The 20316-nt window shown below is 41.8% G+C and overlaps 1 protein-coding gene across 1 annotated transcript in view; it reads right to left on the reverse strand.

The window, feature by feature from the left end:
- The window catches only part of ALDH4A1 (aldehyde dehydrogenase 4 family member A1), a 77488-nt gene extending 70880 nt beyond the window's left edge, over positions 1-6608 (reverse strand). The window contains 1 exon segment of the mRNA XM_053690273.1: positions 6472-6608. Within this exon segment, the coding sequence (XP_053546248.1) occupies positions 6472-6512 (41 nt within the window). The 5' untranslated portion in view covers positions 6513-6608.
- Positions 6609-20316: the final 13708 nt, after the last annotated feature.

Below are 20316 nucleotides of genomic sequence, written 5' to 3' on the forward strand. Positions count from 1 at the left end.
ATCTTCTGGGGTTAGTGTTAGGTTTTTTTTTTAGATTAGGGATGGGCACTTGAAAAAGAGCTAAATGCCCTTTTAAGGGCAATGCAAAAGAGCTAAATGCCCTTTTAAGGGCAATGCAAAAGAGCTGAATGCCCTTTTAAGGGCAATGCCCATACAAATGCCCCTTTAGGGACAATGGGTAGCTTTATAGGGCTATTAGATTAGGTGTAATTGTTTTTAGTTTTGATAATTTCATTTTAATTTTATTTTTTTTTAATTTTATTTTTTTGGTAAACTTAGATTTTTTTAAATTTTTCATAGGATTTGGGGGTTTTTTTAGTTGTAATTTAGATTTTTTAATTTTTTTAGTAGTGTTAAGTTTTTTTAAATTTCTAATATAGATATTTTAAGTAGTTTTTTTTATGTTATTAAAATAGTAAGGTTAGGTTAATTTATAGTTTAATGTTAGGTTTATTTTTATTTCACAGGTAAGTTTCTATTTATTTGAATAGAGTTATATTGTAATTTTAATTTAAAGTTAAGGGGGTGTTAGGTTTAGGGTTTAATAATTTAATTTAGTGTTTTGTGATGTGGGGGGCCGGCGGTTTAGGAGTTAATAGGTTTATTTAGTGGCAGAGATGTGGGAGGCCGGAGGTTTAGGGGTTAATAACTTTATTTAGTGGTGGCAATGTCGGAGAGAGGCGGAACAGGGGTTAATAGCTTTATTATAGTGGCAGCGATGTCAGGGTGCGGGGGAATAGGGGTTAATAACTTTATTATAGTAGCGGCGATGTCGGGGAGCGGCGGAATAGGGGTTAATCATTTTTATTAGTGTCAGCTATGTAGGGAGCGGCAGATTAGGGGTTAATAACTTTATTTAGGTGACGCAATGTCGGGGGCAGCAGATTAGGGGTGTTTAGACTTGGGGTTTATGTTAGGGTGTTAGGTTTAAATTTAACCTTTTTTTTCCCCATAGACATCAATTGGGCTGCGTTATGGCGATCTCCATTCCGCAGTTCAGGTGTTAGTTTTTTTTTTCTAACACTATCTCCCCATTGATGTCTGTGGGGGAAAGCGTGCACGAGCACATCAAAGTAGCCCTTGGCTTTTGTGCGGTATGGAGCTTAACTCCACCATATGGCACGTACAAGGAGGCTTTTCAGAAACTTGTAATGGCAGCGCTATGGGGGTGAAATAACGCAACTTTTGTTGCATTCGTTTCGCACCCTGTTTAGCGCAAAACTCGTAATCTAGGTGTAAACGAGCTAATGATCATTTATTTATTTTGTTTCTCTAGGAAATAGAAATAATTTTTGTTTCCATTCATTAGTTCTTTTAGTTAACAAATTTTGAACAACACGTTTTAACTTCATTATTTATTTTGCAAACGAATAACAAAAGTTTACACAAGTAAATTCTGTCTATTTAACTCCTGCAAAGAGGTTAAACACCTAAGTTAAGTCCTGCTCAAGAACCACAACAGCTCCAGAAGTGAACACAGACATTGATTGTTCACTGTTTGTTTCTGGCTCTGAACCAGTAGTTCTCTGCAACTCCAAAAAGGGAATTTGTCTATGTGTTTAACCCATTTGTAGGAGTTAAATACTTAGAATTCCATGCTAAGTAGTGCAATAATTACATGTGCCAACAAATTAAAACATGTGTTTACTCTACAATGTACCTTTAATCACAGCTTTAGATGGATTAGTGAAATCATAAGACCTTCTTAAAGAGGCACAAAATGCAAACATTTTCAATCATGCATATGAAATCCAGTAAACATTTAAATATTTCTTAAATTAAAAAATACAAAGTAGATTAAAATGTGTTAGCAAGTGCTCCTAAACATCACATTAAAGGGGCAGTGAGTGACCGCACATCTCACACTGAGGACGCAGCAAGAATTCCGGCATGTCACACTGATGACGCTCAGCTAGTGACCCTAAACCCCCAAGCTAAGGCAACAGTGAGCAACCCTACATGTCTCACCGAGAAGACAGCAAGCAATCATACATGTCTCACAGAGAAGACAGCAAGGTACCCTACATGTCTCACCGAGAAGACAGCAAGCAATTGTACATGTCTCACAGAGAAGACAGCAAGGGACCCTACATGTCTCACAGAGAAGACAGAAAGCTACCCTACATGTCTCACCGAGAAGACAGAAAGCGACCCTACATGTCTCACCGAGAAGACAGCAAGGGACCCTACATGTCTCACAGAGAAGATCGCAAGGGACCCTACATGTCTCACCGAGAAGACAGCAAGAGACCCTACATGTCTCACCGAGAAGACAGTAAGGGACCCTACATGTCTCACAGAGAAGACAGTAAGAGATCCTACATGTCTCACCGAGAAGACAGAAAGCTACCCTACATGTCTCACCGAGAAGACAGCAAGAGACCCTACATGTCTCACCGAGAAGACAGCAAGAGACCCTACATGTCTCACCGAGAAGACAGCAAGAGACCCTACATGTCTCACCGAGAAGACAGCAAGAGACCCTACATATCTCACCGAGAAGACAGCAAGGGACCCTGCATGTCTCACCGAGAAGACAGCAAGGGACCCTACATGTCTCACCGAGAAGACAGCAAGGGACCCTGCATGTCTCACCGAGAAGACAGCAAGGGACCCTACATGTCTCACCGAGAAGACAGAAAGCGACCCTACATGTCTCACCGAGAAGACAGCAAGGGACCCTGCATGTCTCACCGAGAAGACAGCAAGGGACCCTGCATGTCTCACCGAGAAGACAGCAAGGGACCCTACATGTCTCACCGAGAAGACAGCAAGGGACCCTACATGTCTCACCGAGAAGACAGCAAGAGACCCTGCATGTCTCACCGAGAAGACAGCAAGGGACCCTACATGTCTCACCGAGAAGACAGCAAGGGACCCTGCATGTCTCACCGAGAAGACAGCAAGGGACCCTACATGTCTCACCGGGAAGACAGCAAGGGACCCTGCATTTCTCACCGAGAAGACAGCAAGAGACCCTACATGTCTCACCGAGAAGACAGCAAGGGACCCTACATGTCTCACCGAGAAGACAGCAAGGGACCCTACATGTCTCACCGGGAAGACAGCAAGGGACCCTGCATTTCTCACCGAGAAGACAGCAAGAGACCCTACATGTCTCACAGAGAAGACAGCAAGGGACCCTACATGTCTCACCGAGAAGACAGAAAGCTACCCTACATGTCTCACCGGGAAGACAGCAAGGGACCCTACATGTCTCACAGAGAAGACAGCAAGGGACCCTACATGTCTCACCGAGAAGACAGCAAGGGACCCTACATGTCTCACCGGGAAGACAGCAAGGGACCCTACATGTCTCACCGGGAAGACAGCAAGAGACCCTACATGTCTCACCGAGAAGACAGCAAGGGACCCTACATGTCTCACAGAGAAGACAGCAAGGGACCCTGCATTTCTCACCGAGAAGACAGCAAGAGAACCTACATGTCTCACAGAGAAGACAGCAAGGGACCCTACATGTCTAACAGAGAAGACAGAAAGCGACCCTACATGTCTCACCGGGAAGACAGCAAGGGACCCTGCATGTCTCACCGAGAAGACAGCAAGAGACCCTACATGTCTCACCGAGAAGACAGCAAGAGAACCTACATGTCTCACAGAGAAGACAGCAAGGGACCCTACATGTCTAACCGAGAAGACAGAAAGCGACCCTACATGTCTCACCGGGAAGACAGCAAGGGACCCTACATGTCTCACCGAGAAGACAGCAAGGGACCCTGCATGTCTCACCGAGAAGACAGCAAGAGACCCTACATGTCTCACCGAGAAGACAGCAAGGGACCCTGCATGTCTCACCGAGAAGACAGCAAGGGACCCTACATGTCTCACCGAGAAGACAGCAAGGGACCCTACATGTCTCACCGAGAAGACAGCAAGGGACCCTACATGTCACACTGAGGGGAAGTGACAGCAAGAGACCCTACATGTCACACTGAGGGGAACAGTGACAGCAAGAGACCCTACATGTCACACTGAGGGGAACAGTGACAGCAAGAGACCCTACATGTCACACTGAGGGGAACAGTGACAGCAAGAGACCTGCATGTCACACTGAGGGGATCAGTGACAGCAAGAGACCTACATGTCACACTGAGGGGAACAGTGACAGCAAGAGACCCTGCATGTCACACTGAGGGGAACAGTGAAAGCAAGAGACCCTACATGTCACACTGAGGGGAACAGTGACAGCAAGAGGCCCTGCATGTCACACTGAGGGGAACAGTGACAGCAAGAGACCCTGCATGTCACACTGAGGGGAACAGTGACAGCAAGAGGCCCTACATGTCACACTGAGGGGAACAGTGACAGCAAGAGGCCCTGCATGTCACACTGAGGGGAACAGTGACAGCAAGAGGCCCTACATGTCACACTGAGGGGAACAGTGACAGCAAGAGGCCCTACATGTCACACTGAGGGGAACAGTGACAGCAAGAGGCCCTACATGTCACACTGAGGGGAACAGTGACAGCAAGAGACCCTACATGTCACACTGAGGGGAACAGTGACAGCAAGAGACCCTACATGTCACACTGAGGGGAACAGTGACAGCAGGAGACCCTGCATGTCACACAGAGGAGAACAGTGACAGCAAGAGACCCTACATGTCACACTGAGGGAAACAGTGACAGCAAGAGACCTGAATGTCACACTGAGGGGAACAGTGACAGCAAGAGACCTGCATGTCACACTGAGGGGAACAGTGACAGCAAGAGACCTGCATGTCACACTGAGGGGAACAGTGACAGCAAGAGACCCTACATGTCACACTGAGGGGAACAGTGACAGCAAGAGAACCTACATGTCACACTGAGGGGAACAGTGACAGCAAGAGACCCTACATGTCACACTGAGGGGAACAGTGACAGCAAGAGACCCTACATGTCACACTGAGGGGAACAGTGACAGCAAGGGACCCTTCATGTCACATAGGGGGGAACAGTGTCAACAAGAGACCCTGCATGTCACACAGGGGGAACAGTGACAGCAAGAGACCCTGCATGTCACACAGGGGGAACAGTGACAGCAAGAGACCCTGCATGTCACATGGGGGGGGCAGTGACAGCAAGAGGCCCTACATGTCAGCTGGTAACCATACATGTCACACTGAGAGACAGCTAGTAACCCTCACATTCAGGGAGACAGCGAGAGCACATACATGTCACAGTCACATTCAGGGAGACAGAGAGAGCACATACATGTCACAGTCACATTCAGGGAGACAGAGAGAGCACATACATGTCACAGTCACATTCAGGGAGACAGAGAGAGCACATACATGTCACAGTAACATTCAGGGAGACAGCGAGAGCACATACATGTCACAGTAACATTCAGGGAGACAGAGAGAGCACATACATGTCACAGTAACATTCAGGGAGACAGCGAGAGCACATACATGTCACAGTAACATTCAGGGAGACAGAGAGAGCACATACATGTCACAGTAACATTCAGGGAGACAGCGAGAGCACATACATGTCACAGTAACATTCAGGGAGACAGAGAGAGCACATACATGTCACAGTAACATTCAGGGAGACAGAGAGAGCACATACATGTCACAGTAACATTCAGGGAGACAGAGAGAGCACATACATGTCACAGTAACATTCAGGGAGACAGAGAGAGCACATACATGTCACAGTAACATTCAGGGAGACAGAGAGAGCACATACATGTCACAGTAACATTCAGGGAGACAGCGAGAGCACATACATGTCACAGTCACATTCAGGGAGACAGAGAGAGCACATACATGTCACAGTAACATTCAGGGAGACAGAGAGAGCACATACATGTCACAGTAACATTCAGGGAGACAGCGAGAGCACATACATGTCACAGTCACATTCAGGGAGACAGAGAGAGCACATACATGTCACAGTCACATTCAGGGAGACAGAGAGAGCACATACATGTCACAGTAACATTCAGGGAGACAGCGAGAGCACATACATGTCACAGTCACATTCAGGGAGACAGAGAGAGCACATACATGTCACAGTAACATTCAGGGAGACAGAGAGAGCACATACATGTCACAGTAACATTCAGGGAGACAGCGAGAGCACATACATGTCACAGTCACATTCAGGGAGACAGAGAGAGCACATACATGTCACAGTCACATTCAGGGAGACAGAGAGAGCACATACATGTCACAGTCACATTCAGGGAGACAGAGAGAGCACATACATGTCACAGTCACATTCAGGGAGACAGAGAGAGCACATACATGTCACAGTCACATTCAGGGAGACAGAGAGAGCACATACATGTCACAGTCACATTGAGGGGACAGATAGAGAACGCCACACTGAGGAAGCAGAGAGTGTGGCTGTGCTCATGCACGGTGCTATCAATATTTATGTAAAACCCGGTGCGCGCTCCTGTATAATAAATAACGTGCACGTTGCACAGCGCGTGATTGCTCCTGTCTCATACACTTACCCAGAACAGGACCGTGTGAGCGCCCGTGTTACCCTCTGCATGTTCCCCACCGTCCTACAGACAGGCTTCTAGGCTCAGGTCAGGCTGCTGGGGGGCGGGGCTGGGGGCCGGACTCAATACGGATCCCTATTGGCTGGCTTCGCAGTTTTGGCGACTCCGAGTCACACTCCGCTCCGTGTTTTACTTGCTCACTGTACAGGACGGTGAGCCGCAAAGTCAGGAATGGATATTTATTTTACTTATATGACTAGACATTTTAGAATGTGGGACTGTCAGCAGGCGTGGTGTGGTACATGATAGATTAGATAGATAGATAGATAGATAGATAGATAGATAGATAGATAGATAGATAGATAGATAGATAGATGATAGATAGATAGATAGATAGATAGATAGATGATAGATAGATAGATAGATAGATAGATAGATGATAGATAGATAGATAGATAGATAGATAGATGATAGATAGATAGATAGATAGATAGATATATAGATAGATAGATAGATATATAGATAGATAGATAGATATATAGATGATAGATAGATGATAGATAGATAGATAGATAGATTGATAGATAGCTAGCTAAATAGACTGTCTACAGACAGATAGATAGATAGATAGATAGATAGATAGATAGATATAGATTATAGATATTACTGCAATATATATTTTATGAAGATCTGTCTGTAATAAAAAGTGATATATACCAGGAAGTTGATTCTCATGCACCTAACTGTAATATATATCCCAGTTCGGTTTGTGCTGACCTGATCCCATACAACAGCATCTGTGACACTGTGTATTGTGTTACATTGTGACATTAAAAGATTGAAACATAGTAACAAATATGCACAATGTAACAGTGGTCAGAAATCTAATTGATCTATTATAAGTGACTGTATATGACATGGTTAATGATTATTTATATTTGTAGTAGATTTTGCCTTTTTAATACAATAATACTTTAGTTATCAATCCTTCCCCATTCTTTAAAATTAGTAGCTCAGCTAAGGCGTTGTGGGGGCTGGTACCATGGAAGCCAATCAGAGAACAACAGTTAGAGTTTAGTCCAATCTAAGCTGTGCTTAGAAACACCTATTTTTGCTGCTTATTTACATGATATAAGTTCTATCCAACCTTCCTAGCTTGTCCAGTTTTTAGGACCCCGCTTTGAGATTGTAGAAATTAAAGAGCTATATTGTGTTTTATAAATGTAAAATAAAATGCAAACTATTACAAACCCTGCACCCACCCATCTATTACTCATATAGTTAGGTATAAGTTTACAAAGGCAGGAAGTTCAATTAAATAATATGTATCCAGGGATCCAATCAGATTATGATCTGCTAAAATATTTTATTTCCATTTGTAATATTAAAAAAATATGCATGCATCAAATGTGAATCCAAATTAAATGTAACTTCTATAATATGTTTAAAGGGACATGCACCTGAACTTTTCTCATCATTTGTAAAAAGTATATTATTTTAAACAATTTTCCAATTTACTTTATTATCAAATTTGCTTAATTTTCTTGGTTTCCTTTATTCAGGGAACAGCAATGCACTACTGGGAGCTAGGGGAAAACCGCTGATGAGCCAATGAAAACAGGCATGTATGTGCCGCACCAATCAGCAGCTAGATTCAGGTGGTGCATTGCTGCTACTGAGCCTACCTAGATATGCTTTTCAACAAAGGCTGCCAAGAGAATGAAGCAAATTAGACAATAGAAGTAAATTGTGAAGTCATTTAAAATTGCATGCTCTATCTCACTGGTTTCCAAACCTGTACCTAACAAGCAATATTTTCAGGATTACCTTGGGTGAGAGCAGGTAAAATAACCATGTTTACTAATCATCTTATTTAATTTGTGCTCTAGTTCATATATCCTGAAAATCTGACCTGTTAGGGATGCATGAGAACAGGTTTGAAGACCAGTTCTCTATCTAAATCACAAAAGAAAAAACTTGTGTTTAGTCTCCCTTTAAGGTGTTTAGTGATCTATTCAAGGTTTCTTGCAACCACAGGTCTGAGGAACAAACATTATGGGAACCAGCTCTCAGTTTTTCATCCTTCTGTGTTCAATAAACTGATTACCATTTTAAAGGGACATAATGACACAAAATTAAAATGCTCTGATTTGTCATTTTTTTCCTTGTCAGCCAATGAGCTTTCACCCCACAGACCCATATTGCACTGGTTTCAGTTTCAGAAAGCAGCTTTTCATAAAAATAAAACACTTTAAAGGGATATTAAACATATATTGTTATTTAAATTTTTTGATTATGTGTAGTTTAAAAAAAAATGCAATATAGTTTTATTTTTTATTTTGTTCATTTTCTTGTATTTTAAATCTAAAAATTGTTGGAGTTCTAAATCCCACTGAGCTTCTATAAAGTAATGGGCATTGCCATGTTGGACTGTAAGTTGTCTATCTCTCCTGCTGAGGAGAACTGAGACCTGATAAAAACAGGCAATAAAAGAGAATCTGCAAACAATGTTGCATGGAACATAGGATTGTTAGAAATGTTATAATAGGGACACAGATTTGTTTACACACACTATTGTATTGCCTGATTTATATCTGTCCTTATTTGTCCTCAGCAGAAGAGATAAATAGAAAACTTAAGTTTAAACATGGCAGCGCCCATTACTTTATAAAAACTAAACTTACACTTTTATCTATTTAAACAACTAATATAACTGGAAAAAAATGCACCTACAAATTATTCACAGTCTAATCTTTGCTTTGAAATTCCTTTTAACAATTCAACAAAGTGAGTTTAATATCACTTTATTTAATTATATGTTTGCTAAACCTTTGAGTTACCTTGCAGATTAACAGGCTGCATAATCACACAAACATTATGTGATACAGCTCATACTCACTTTACAGTTCCAGGGTGTGGAGTACATTGTGTATAATCTAGAACCTCATTGTTATTAAAGTAACAGTCAAATATATGATTGGTTTCCCCTTAAAGGGATAGTAAACACCAAAAATGTTATTGTTTTAAAAGCTAATCTCTTTATTTACCATTCCCCAGTTTTGCATAACCAACACTGTTACAGAAATATATTCCTTACCGCTGTGATTACCTTGTATCTAAGCTTCTGCTGACTGCCTCCTTATCTCAGATCTTTTGAAAGACTTAAATTTCAGGCAATTAGTTCTGACTCTTAAATAACTCCCCGTGCATGAGCATAATGTTATTTATATGAAACACATGAACTAACGCCCGCTAGCTGTGAAAAACTGTCAAATATATTAAAAACAAGGCGGCCTTCAAGGGCTTAGAAATTAGCATATTAGCCTACCTAGGTTTAGCTTTCAACAAAGAATACCAAGAGAATACAGAAAATTTTATGATAAAAGTAAATTAGAAAGTTGTTTAAAATTACATGCCCTATCTGAATCATGAATGTTTAATTTGGATTTTACTATCCCTTTAATATGTTTTCAATTAATTGTTATACCAGATGCAAAGTATTAAATGTATGGGAAATTTCTTCTTTAGGTTTTATTTGTATAGGAAATAGCTGCTTATGCTCATTGAGATCACTACCCAGTCAAATAAAATTACTTTGCAGAGACCTATTAATCTTATCTCCCTATATGCACACATTGGGCTCCATGTACTAACCGGCGTGCAGACAGCTTCTCAACTCTCTAAGCTGTCCCCCCGCGTTCGCTACACACAGGCAGCGGATCTGTTGATCTGCTGGCCCGTATGTATCATTACAGGCCAGCGGGCCAGCTCTCTGTGATTTTCCCTCGCCACCTCAGAGGTCTTACATTGCGGGAAGCAGGCTTGCATAGGGTTCCGGAGCAGCTTTCGCTGGTTCGTACACGAAGCCCAAAGTCATCCTTATCTGTAACTGTATAACCAAAGAACCATACTTAGAGAAAACAATTAAAAATGAACATTTTACTGCTTTTCTCCACCCCACCCCCCCTCGCTGGGAGTGTGGTTTCTTCAATACCTTCTTTTTTACACAGCTTTTTCTATAAACATTACTGATGTACTGACATTTTCAGTATAGGTGGAGAACAACAGGTACAAGTAGCTATTTCAAATGACAAAATAAATGTAAATTAGTTATTTGTAAACAATTTAAATAGACAGTAAAGTCAAAATTAAACATGATTCAGACAGAGTACACAATATTAAACAGCTTTCCAATTTATTTCTGTTAGCTTATTTGCTTGTGTTTTTTGGTATCCTTTGTTGAAATACGTACCTAGGTAAAATCAGGAGAAACAATGCAGTACTGGGAGCTAGCTGCCAATTGGTGGCTGCACATATATGTGCTTCTTGTCATTGGCTCAGCTAACTTCCAATACTACATTGCTGTTTCTTCAGCAAAGGATACAAAGAGAATGAAGCAAATGGGATAACAGAAGTAAATTGGAAAGTTGGTTAAAACAGAATGCTCTGTCTGAAGCATGAAAGAAAATGTTGGGTTTCGTGTCCCTTTAATACACTTCAGCAAGAATTATGGACCAATGGAAACACATTAAAGGGGAGGGAACAAAAATCACAGGGCACTGTTCCTTTAATACTTAGGGTGACAGCCCATTATGAAATCACAAAATATTTAACCAAAATTAGGATACGCAGAATATAGAAATCCAGCTTCACTTCTGTATATGAAGCACAAAGGGTGCAGACGGGATGAGCCACTATCTACAGTTTTACGCCTGGGACCAGTTTCTGTGTTATGCCCCTAGTCAGCACTAACTGGCTCTCCAGACAGGTGACATAGCCTGTTTGACCTGTGACATCACTCACTTGTGTCACATCCCTTGGGATAGTGGTGTAATTAGTTTTTGTGCTGCCCTAGGCACTAGTAAATCTGCTGCCCGCACCCCAACAATTATAGTTGATATATTTCTTAAAACCAGGTACACATGGAGGGATCTTGCATCACCACTAGACAGCCAGGGATCATTTGACTTGTAATAAAAGATTTGGGGCGCGATCCGATATAGGTCGTAGTTTTCGGCGCAAGCGAGGTAACCCGCGTCGCCCGCAGTTTCAGCTCGCAACTCGAGCTATCCAATATTCACCGCCGTCAGATGCTAAACTGGCGTAAGTGAGAAAAACCGACGAGCAGGCAAAATGTGCGCAAATTCACCTTTTAGTCGTCGCAAGTACTTGCGCCTGTTTTTTGTTCACGTAAAGTCTCAATAAAGTGTAGTTTTATGCAAATTAGCCTACGACTCGTAAAAAATAACGCCAGTTCTAAGAGATGCGCCACGTAATGACGAGATTCAAAAATCATACTTAAACACCTGCGCAGCCGCCATTTCTTTATTGTGTTTGGTTGGTTCTTGGAGCTACAGCACACTACAGCGAGTATAGAGATTAGTGGTAAGAGTAGTGAGAAAGGAGCATTTCATCAAGTTAGTTAGGTCGGATTGTTGGTTGGATTGTTAAGCCAGTACATTTACTTACACTTTTTTTCATATTGCACACATTTTGCATACACACATATACAAAATACACAACACTTTTTTTTTATAACACCCAACACTTTTTATTTATCTTTTACAGTTTGAAAGGCTGAGTGTCTGGTTGTGATTGTGTGTGATTGAAGTGGGAGTGAGTGTGAGTGTGTGAGTGTGTGTAGTGTGAGGATGTCAGGGAGAGATAGGGCTGGGGGGAGGAGGGAAGGGGAGTCGCAGGGAGAGGATTATGTACAGGAGGAGCAGCAGGGTCCCCGTCAGGGAGTGAGCGGAGTGGGGAGAGGGAGAGCCAGAAGGGAGGATGGGAGTGGGGTTGCCCAAAGGCCAGGCACACTGAGAAGAGGGATAGAGGGTGCACATGGGGATAGAAGGGGGGAGGAGGGAGAGGATAGGGAGGAACCCACACCAGGGACATCCCAGGGAGGGAGCTAGGCAGCCCAGGACGAGGAGCGTATGAGGTGTCCCAATTTCAGTTTTGCCGAAAACCTCGCTCTCGTCCAGGCTGTCCTGGAGAACCATAATGCCCTCTTTGGACAAGAGAAGGGCAAAGGAGTTGCCCGGAGGCGTAAAGATGCTTGGCAGAAGGTGGTGGAGGCCGTCAATGGTGTGTCCCAACAGAGGAGGAATGTGGACGGCCTAAAGAAGAGATGGAATGATTGCAAGAGGAGAGTCAAGGAGAGGATGGGCCAGGAAGCAATCTCCCAGAGGGCAACAGGAGGTGGGCCTCACTATGAGGCCGAATACAATGAGTGGCAGGAGCTCATTCGTAGGTCCCTGAGCCTCACAGCAGTCCGTGGACTTCCAGGGGCTCGTGACTCAGGGACTGCAACATCAGCACAGCATGCTGGTGAGTAACATCCCACACACTAGTATAATATGTATTTGAGTTATAACATCCTATATTGTCACACATTCATGTACACAATGAGGATCATGGTATTTTGATTACTAACAACTAAATATACAATGAGATTTAACATTAAAGGGACATGAAACACAAAGAATTTATTTCATTATTCAGATAGAGAATACAGTTTTAAACAACATCAAAATTTACTTCCATTATCTATTTTTAATTATTATTTTGAAAATCTTAGTTTATTAAATATCAATGCACATGGGTGAGGCAATCACACGAGGCATTGATGTACAGCCACCAATCAGCAGCTTCTGAGCCTATCTAGAAATGCATTTCAGCTAAGAATATCAAGATAATGAAGCATATTAGCTACTGGAAGTAAATTACAATTTTTTTTAAATTCCATGCTTGGCTAGCTGAATCATGAAATAATAAATATGGTTTGCATGTCCATTTAATGCTACTTAACACATTGAAAATCATGATATGAGGTAGAATAGTGAAATACTAACATGTCTCAGAGTAACACAGGCCACAAGCCACATGTAGACCTTTCAGTAAATGGACACCATAGTCATCACAACCATAGTGTCACTTAAAGAACACATTTTCTCCATCACTGACATGTACACAGAACTATTGTATGAAACACATACATGTATAATTAGCATATTACAAACCCTCATATCACAAATCTCAATGTGCACATGCATGTTATAGAGTTTGACATGAGAATGTGGATAGGCCCTAGCATGTAAATTGTATGCCCACATGGATAGATATGTGACTGTACTAATCCCTCTCATCATTTGACTCCTCCACAGAACCTCCAGTCACCAGGGTGCCTACGCCCATGAATCCCCCAACACCGGTTCAAAATATATGTCCACCACAACCACCGGTACAGATAAGACAGCAGGAGTATGCCAGGCATGACATGGCTTGGACTGCGTCAATCGAAAATCCACATATCATGCCACCTGCATTAGAGGAGGATACCTGGCAGGAGCCCTGGCACGAGGAATATTCCTTTGGCTTGGAGGGGGAGCCCCGCCAGCCCCGAAGGGTAGATGTATTTACCCCCCCCCCAAGAATATCATGGCACTACAGGAGTATACCAGCAGGCTGAGTGGATGCACACCAGCGGCCATTGGGACTATCGGTCCATCCCGACATCTGGACCATCATCTTCAGTTGGAAGGGCTCCACCAACTGTAATCCATCGCCCTGCACCTCCAGCTCATATTCCTGTGGCTGCACCTCCAGCTGAGATATCTGTTCCTGCACGTCCAGCTGCTGTTTTTGTTCCGGCACCTCCAACTGAGGTTATTGTTCCGGCACCTCCAACTGAGGTTATTGTTCCGGCACCTCCAACTGAGGTTATTGTTCCGGCACCTCCAACTGAGGTTGTTGTTCTGGCACCTCCAACTGAGGTTATTGTTCCGGCACCTCCAACTGAGGTTGTTGTTCTGGCACCTCCAACTGAGGTTATTGTTCCGGCACCTCCAACTGAGGTTGTTGTTCTGGCACCTCCAACTGAAGTTATTGTTCCGGCACCTCCAACTGAGGTTGTTGTTCCAGCACCTCCAGCTGAGGAACACGTAATTGAAAGAGTGCCTATTGTCCCTGCTGCTGAAGAGCCCATGGATCAATTGAGTTCTGCCATGGGTGATGAATATATCTCACTACAGAGGAGGCAAACATTGACCTGTGAGACTCTAACGGAAACGTGTCAAAAAATGCAGAGGGAACAACACAGGTTCCATAGAAGCCAACACCGTTTGCAACAGAGGTCGAATGAGCTGCAAAGGGACATGGCAGCATCGGTATCAGCTATGGTCCAAAATCAAAACCAAATGCTGCGTGTAATATCGGACATGCAAATCCAAAGTGACCAAAGATGGAGGGAACAGAATCAACTGTTGGGGGCTTTGGTGGAGCATTTCACCCAACAGCAGGACATGGCATCAAGTATCTCCTCTGTGACCAGCACTCCTACTGGATCCACACAACCCAGGAGAGGCAGAAGACCCACACCAGGCCCCTCATCTAAGAGGCCTAAAAAAAAAAAAATATTATTCAATTTCATTGAAAATCTTGTCCTCTGTTATTTACTATCTAATTGTCATCCACATCCATGTGAGTTGTGTTTTAGTACAGTAATATTGGTAAAACATATAATAATACCTGTGTTGAAATGGACCAAAAAGGTATTATTATAATGTTTATGACATATTCATGCTCAATAAACAACATCACATGGTTGTGTCTCAACGGTACATATAGTAATATTAACTTCTAAGATGTACATCAAGGTTTCTCACATCCAATATAAATTGACACGTTGGTATATATAACTAATAATATATTTAAATAAGGTGTGAACATAAGGTATAAATATCCATTATCCTCATTCTTAATGATAGTGAACTAAACATGAATGAAACAAATTATAAATATACAGTAATTAGGGTTGTTAAAGGGACATGAAAGCAAATATTTTTACTTCATGATTTTGAAGGAGAAGATAATTCCAAAAAGAAACTATAATTTCATTCTATTATTTCTGTTGCTTCATTCTATTGATATTCTTTGCTGAAAACCATATCGAGATATGCTTGGTAGCTGATGATTAGTAGCTGTATATAGATGCCTCCTGCGATTTCTTCACTGTGTGCATTTCTATGTCTTCATTAAAGTATATCTAAATAAATAATGAAAATAGGTAATTGATTTAAATTATAAGTTTTTTAAAAATTATCTTCTCTATCCTTAATCATGAAACAATACGTTTGGGTATAGTGTCCCTTTAAGGGAAGGGGGTTGGGATGTAGTAGTTTCACTTACATGCAGTGGAAATCCAAACTTTTACATTCTGCAAGACATGATATATACACATGCAATGGTTGGTGAGGTACTGTCAAACATCATAATACATGTGAATGTTACGGTTTACTGTACTTATGAATAAGTAACTTACAGGTGAAGTATTCCCGGATGACATAATCCCTCACTTCATTCCCCCTCAGTGTCCCCCTGTCCACATCCTCAAGTACAGGAACCAGCTGCTGCTGCTGCTCTGGGTCAATGTCCCCCAACAAACGTGTGTCCACAGCAATGTTGTGTAGAATACAGCAAGCATTGACAATGGAACACACTTTGTTGGGGTTATACTGTAGTGCTCCGCCTGTAACATCCAGACACCTGAACCTGGTTTTTAATAGGCCAAAGCTCCTTTCAATGACATTCCTTGTTCTTATGTGTGCCTCCTGGTACCTGAGTTGTGGCTCCGTAATGGGGTGCACCAAGGGGGTTAATAGCCATGGTCTGCAGCCGTACCCTGCGTCACCTGTCATGTAACATATGTGTTTGGATTACTACAGGTACATCATGTGCTTTAAAGGGACACAACATGAATCACATATAAAAGATAGATTTAATCAAAACATTAATGGAAGTAATCAGGATAGTTAATTAAAATTAAAAGGCCTATCTGAATAATGGAAGTGCAATTTATACTAGACTGTCCATTTAATAAGAACCTGCAATTGTTAGCAGCTTGATAATTAACTTCGATTAGATCATTTTCTCCATTCTATAGATAACTCTTGATGACAAGCATATTAGATATGCTCAATAGCTGCTGATTGGTGGCTGCACATAGAAGCCTCATATGACAATTAGAGGGGCGTTTCCTGTATGGGTGGAGACTAGTGGCAGCATGTCTCATGTCGGCGTGTAGCTCGACACCTAACATCTCTCCCAACTCGCTTGCTCCATAGCCCCAGACTGCTGTGGCATTGAGGAGCCCTGGCAAGGGTGATCTTGCCGAAGGAGGAACGCTCTAAGGCCAAATAGGTCAGCGGTTTTTACCGCATCTTTTTATTTCTAAGTCTCTGATCCAGCGACAATCACCTCAACAAGTACCTGTGAGTGGGAGCCTCTGTGTACTACCCTGGTTGTAGTACCCCTGGTTATACGTTCCCCCCACCTAAATTCCCGGGCCTGGCTCCCGGTATATGGGCGATGCTGGGGACAGTCAAACTACTTACCAGCATATTGTGACGTCTAACCCTTGCAGCCCAAGCGGGCCTTACCTGAGCGGAGGAGGACCAAGGTTGGAGTGGCGGCGGAGTGATCCGTAGTTGCTCTCTGTGTGTGAGGAGCCGGAAGGCGGTGCATAACCTGTTGCCGCACAGTGTGGGAGCCCCGGCTGGAGATTGGATCGGCTGAGCAGTAAGCAGTGTCGGGTTCCGGAGATCCGCGGTGTGCGGCTAGGAGGCCCCAGGAGACCCCAAACCGTTTCCCAAAAGTCTGGAGTTTGTTGCAGCAGTAACTACTGCGGAAATGGCATCTTGGGACAAAACCGGTGGCCGTGAAGGGTAGGGCAGATAGCCCCACTGCATCTATCGAGTGGATCAGTATCGTTAACGAAGTAACCAAACGGACTATTCCTGCCGCAAGTATACTTTTTGTTTGTTAAGTCCCTTGTAAGGCTCGTCTCTTTTGCAACGAACACAGTTTTTCTCTGCTATTACATAACCGCCACAGCTGGGAGAATATTAATTCAAGTAGACTGGTCAAGCTATATAAATACCAGTTATGTTATAATTTTTTGTCTGGCTGGTAAAGGAAGATAAAAGGAAAGAAAAGAACTGTATTAGTGACTCTGTGCTAAATAACGTTCACTGAAAGGATAATGGCAATGTACACAGCCATATAATTTGGAGTAATAAGATATAGTATTTTATGCTATTCATCATGTTGTCTTACGCAGATTTGCAATCTTATATGCAATGGGGGTAGGAGTTTGTATCTGACAAAATGTTATCTGTGTATTACAGTCTAGAAATATCGTTATAATTGGCCCATTATTGGCCGTATAAAAGTTCCAGGAATTATCTGGCCTAAGCAATCTATACATAATAAAGCAGGCGAGTCAGATATAATTTACACACTGGGTAAAGAACTGACTAAAATTTTCATTACATCTATTTCCTACTTTATTGTACAAGAATAGGCACAAGTTAAAATCATTTAAGTTTTGGTGGCCGGCGGCTACTAAAGGTTACAGTAGTAGTTAAGCATGAGCCCTCTAGACAGATTGAACCTAGATATTCTGCGATAGAGAAATACAAATTTGAAGTAATAAGATATAATACTATGGGTTCTTCCCTTCTGTATATTTTTGTGGTTTTCAGAACATATATGTAAATTGGGTTGTAAATTGCGTTGGTTCAGATACTATTTACATGTTTCAGCTTAGCAATCTTAATACACCAAGCTTTATGTAGGTGTTATATAAGCTTTCTAGGAAGTGTTCAGCTCATGTGAGTTTGTTTGAAATTAGGTTGGAAGTTAGATAACTCCTTGCATTGGGAAAAAGACTACTTAAAATTTGTTATTTTGGTCATGATGCATTTAGAGTATCAGAATAATCTGTATTCATAGGTATCTAAGGTTGAAGCACTCCTATATTACAGTGGCTAAGCCCACTGTCATTAAGTAGCACAAATTGTATAGGCTTACCTCAGGGAATTAACTAAGTTAACTGGTATTAGTAGTCATTTTCTTCTGAATTCACTTTAAAACACCAAGTTCACTTACACTCACACTTTCTGCTTAATAGGATACACCTCTTAAATTGTCAATCAAGAATTCCTATCATATACACTCATCACAGTCTTACACTGTCCTTCACCAGAAATCCTTAGCAAGGCCCTCTTGGATATTTAGTTTGTTTTGACACTCCTTTTTCCTCTCTTCGCTCTTCCCCTACCTTTCTTTGTCCCTTCCCCCTCACTACACGTTTGCTTTTTCCTTCTTTTTAACACATTGTTTTCGGATTTTTTCACTCTCTTTTCACAACATAAATGGAAAAATTTATTACACAAACCAAAGTCAATTCCCCTAAAATGCCAGCCAAAGTAAAAGATAAAAAGGCCAAACTGGCAGACAATAGCATAGAAAATATAACTGAAATCTCAGCCTTAACAATTGATACTCAGGCCCTTACAAATCAGCTAGTAGTTTTGTTTACACCTCAATTTGACTCTATAAAAACAGAACTAGGTGCCATTTCAGATGACATAGGGACACTCACGTCAGAAATAAAACATTTTGCAGTAAGACTCTCTGAAGCCGAAGATAGGATATCCACATTGGAAGATCAGGCAAATTCACAACACATTGTCTTACAAGAACATGAGTCTAAAATAAAAAGTATCCAATTGCGTCTGGAGGATCTCGAAGATCGATCCAGGCGCAATAATATTAGAATCATAGGTCTAGCAGAGTCTCCGGAGTTTGAGGACCTTATGGGATTTGCATCAACCACTCTGCCACAGGCTCTGGGCATTCCCACACAAATGATACCACTAGTAATAGAGAGAGTCCATAGAGTGGGACCTAAGAAATCTAACACCAGTGAGCCTATCAAACCAAGAATGGTCATCCTCAAACTCCTGAGATTTCAGGATAAAATCGAGATCCTCAGTCACTATAAAAAGAGAAAAGAACCATTACTTATGGGGAACAGCAAAATCATGATTTTTCTAGTGAAACATCAGCCAGAAGAAAAGTTATGGCCCCGTATTGTACGCAATTAATAAACAAAGGTATCAATGCTTGGCTGAGTTACCCGGCTAAAATTGTAATTTACAAGAATGGTGAGAGGCAGGTCTTTAGTGAAACATCTGAGGTAATTAAATTTTTAAAGGAAATAGGATAATATTATGATATCGATATGTATTGTCTAAAATGTCATATCTAAAATGATATCTAAAATGTCAATGGATTTGTGTTTTATTTTTCCCCTGCTCCTTTTTTTTTTTTTTTCCGCTTCTCGCTTCCCCCCTTCTCTTTACTTTGTCCCCTCCCCTTCGCGTGATTTTGATCCCTTCTAAGAAATGACAGTAGAAATCAGGATGTTCTCCTGGAACGTGGGAGGCATTAGTTCACCCATGAAACGTAAATTGATTCTTAGAACATTAGCTCAGAAACACCCTGATCTGGTATGTCTGCAAGAAACACACCTTAGGGCATCAGAAGCAGTTAAACTTAAGATGAAATGGGTTGGGGAAGTAATCTCTACTAATGGCTCCAATAAAAAATGTGGAATTGCAATTCTCCTACATAAACAATTAGACTATAAGATTATAAAAACTGAGATTGATAGTGAGGCCAGATTTATCTTATTGCATATAATGATAAAAAGCATAAAATTTATATTATGCAGTATTTATGCGCCCAATAAATTTTCACCTAGTTTCTGGGATAATATCCAGAAGATGTTGTTCCCTCTTATAGGGAACAACCTAATTCTATGTGGAGACTTCAATATGACGTTGGATCCCTTAATTGACAGATTCTCAAGTAAAAATACAGCAAGTAATAGGCAAAGTGCAAAACATTTTCAGAGACTTTGCCATAAACTAAAACTATTAGATATCTGGAGGATGCAAAATCCCGATAGTGTGACATTCTCCTGTGAATCTAAAGGTCATAGAACTTTCT

Source organism: Bombina bombina, chromosome 8, assembly GCF_027579735.1.
Source record: "Bombina bombina isolate aBomBom1 chromosome 8, aBomBom1.pri, whole genome shotgun sequence".
Classification (NCBI taxonomy): Eukaryota; Metazoa; Chordata; class Amphibia; order Anura; family Bombinatoridae; genus Bombina; species Bombina bombina.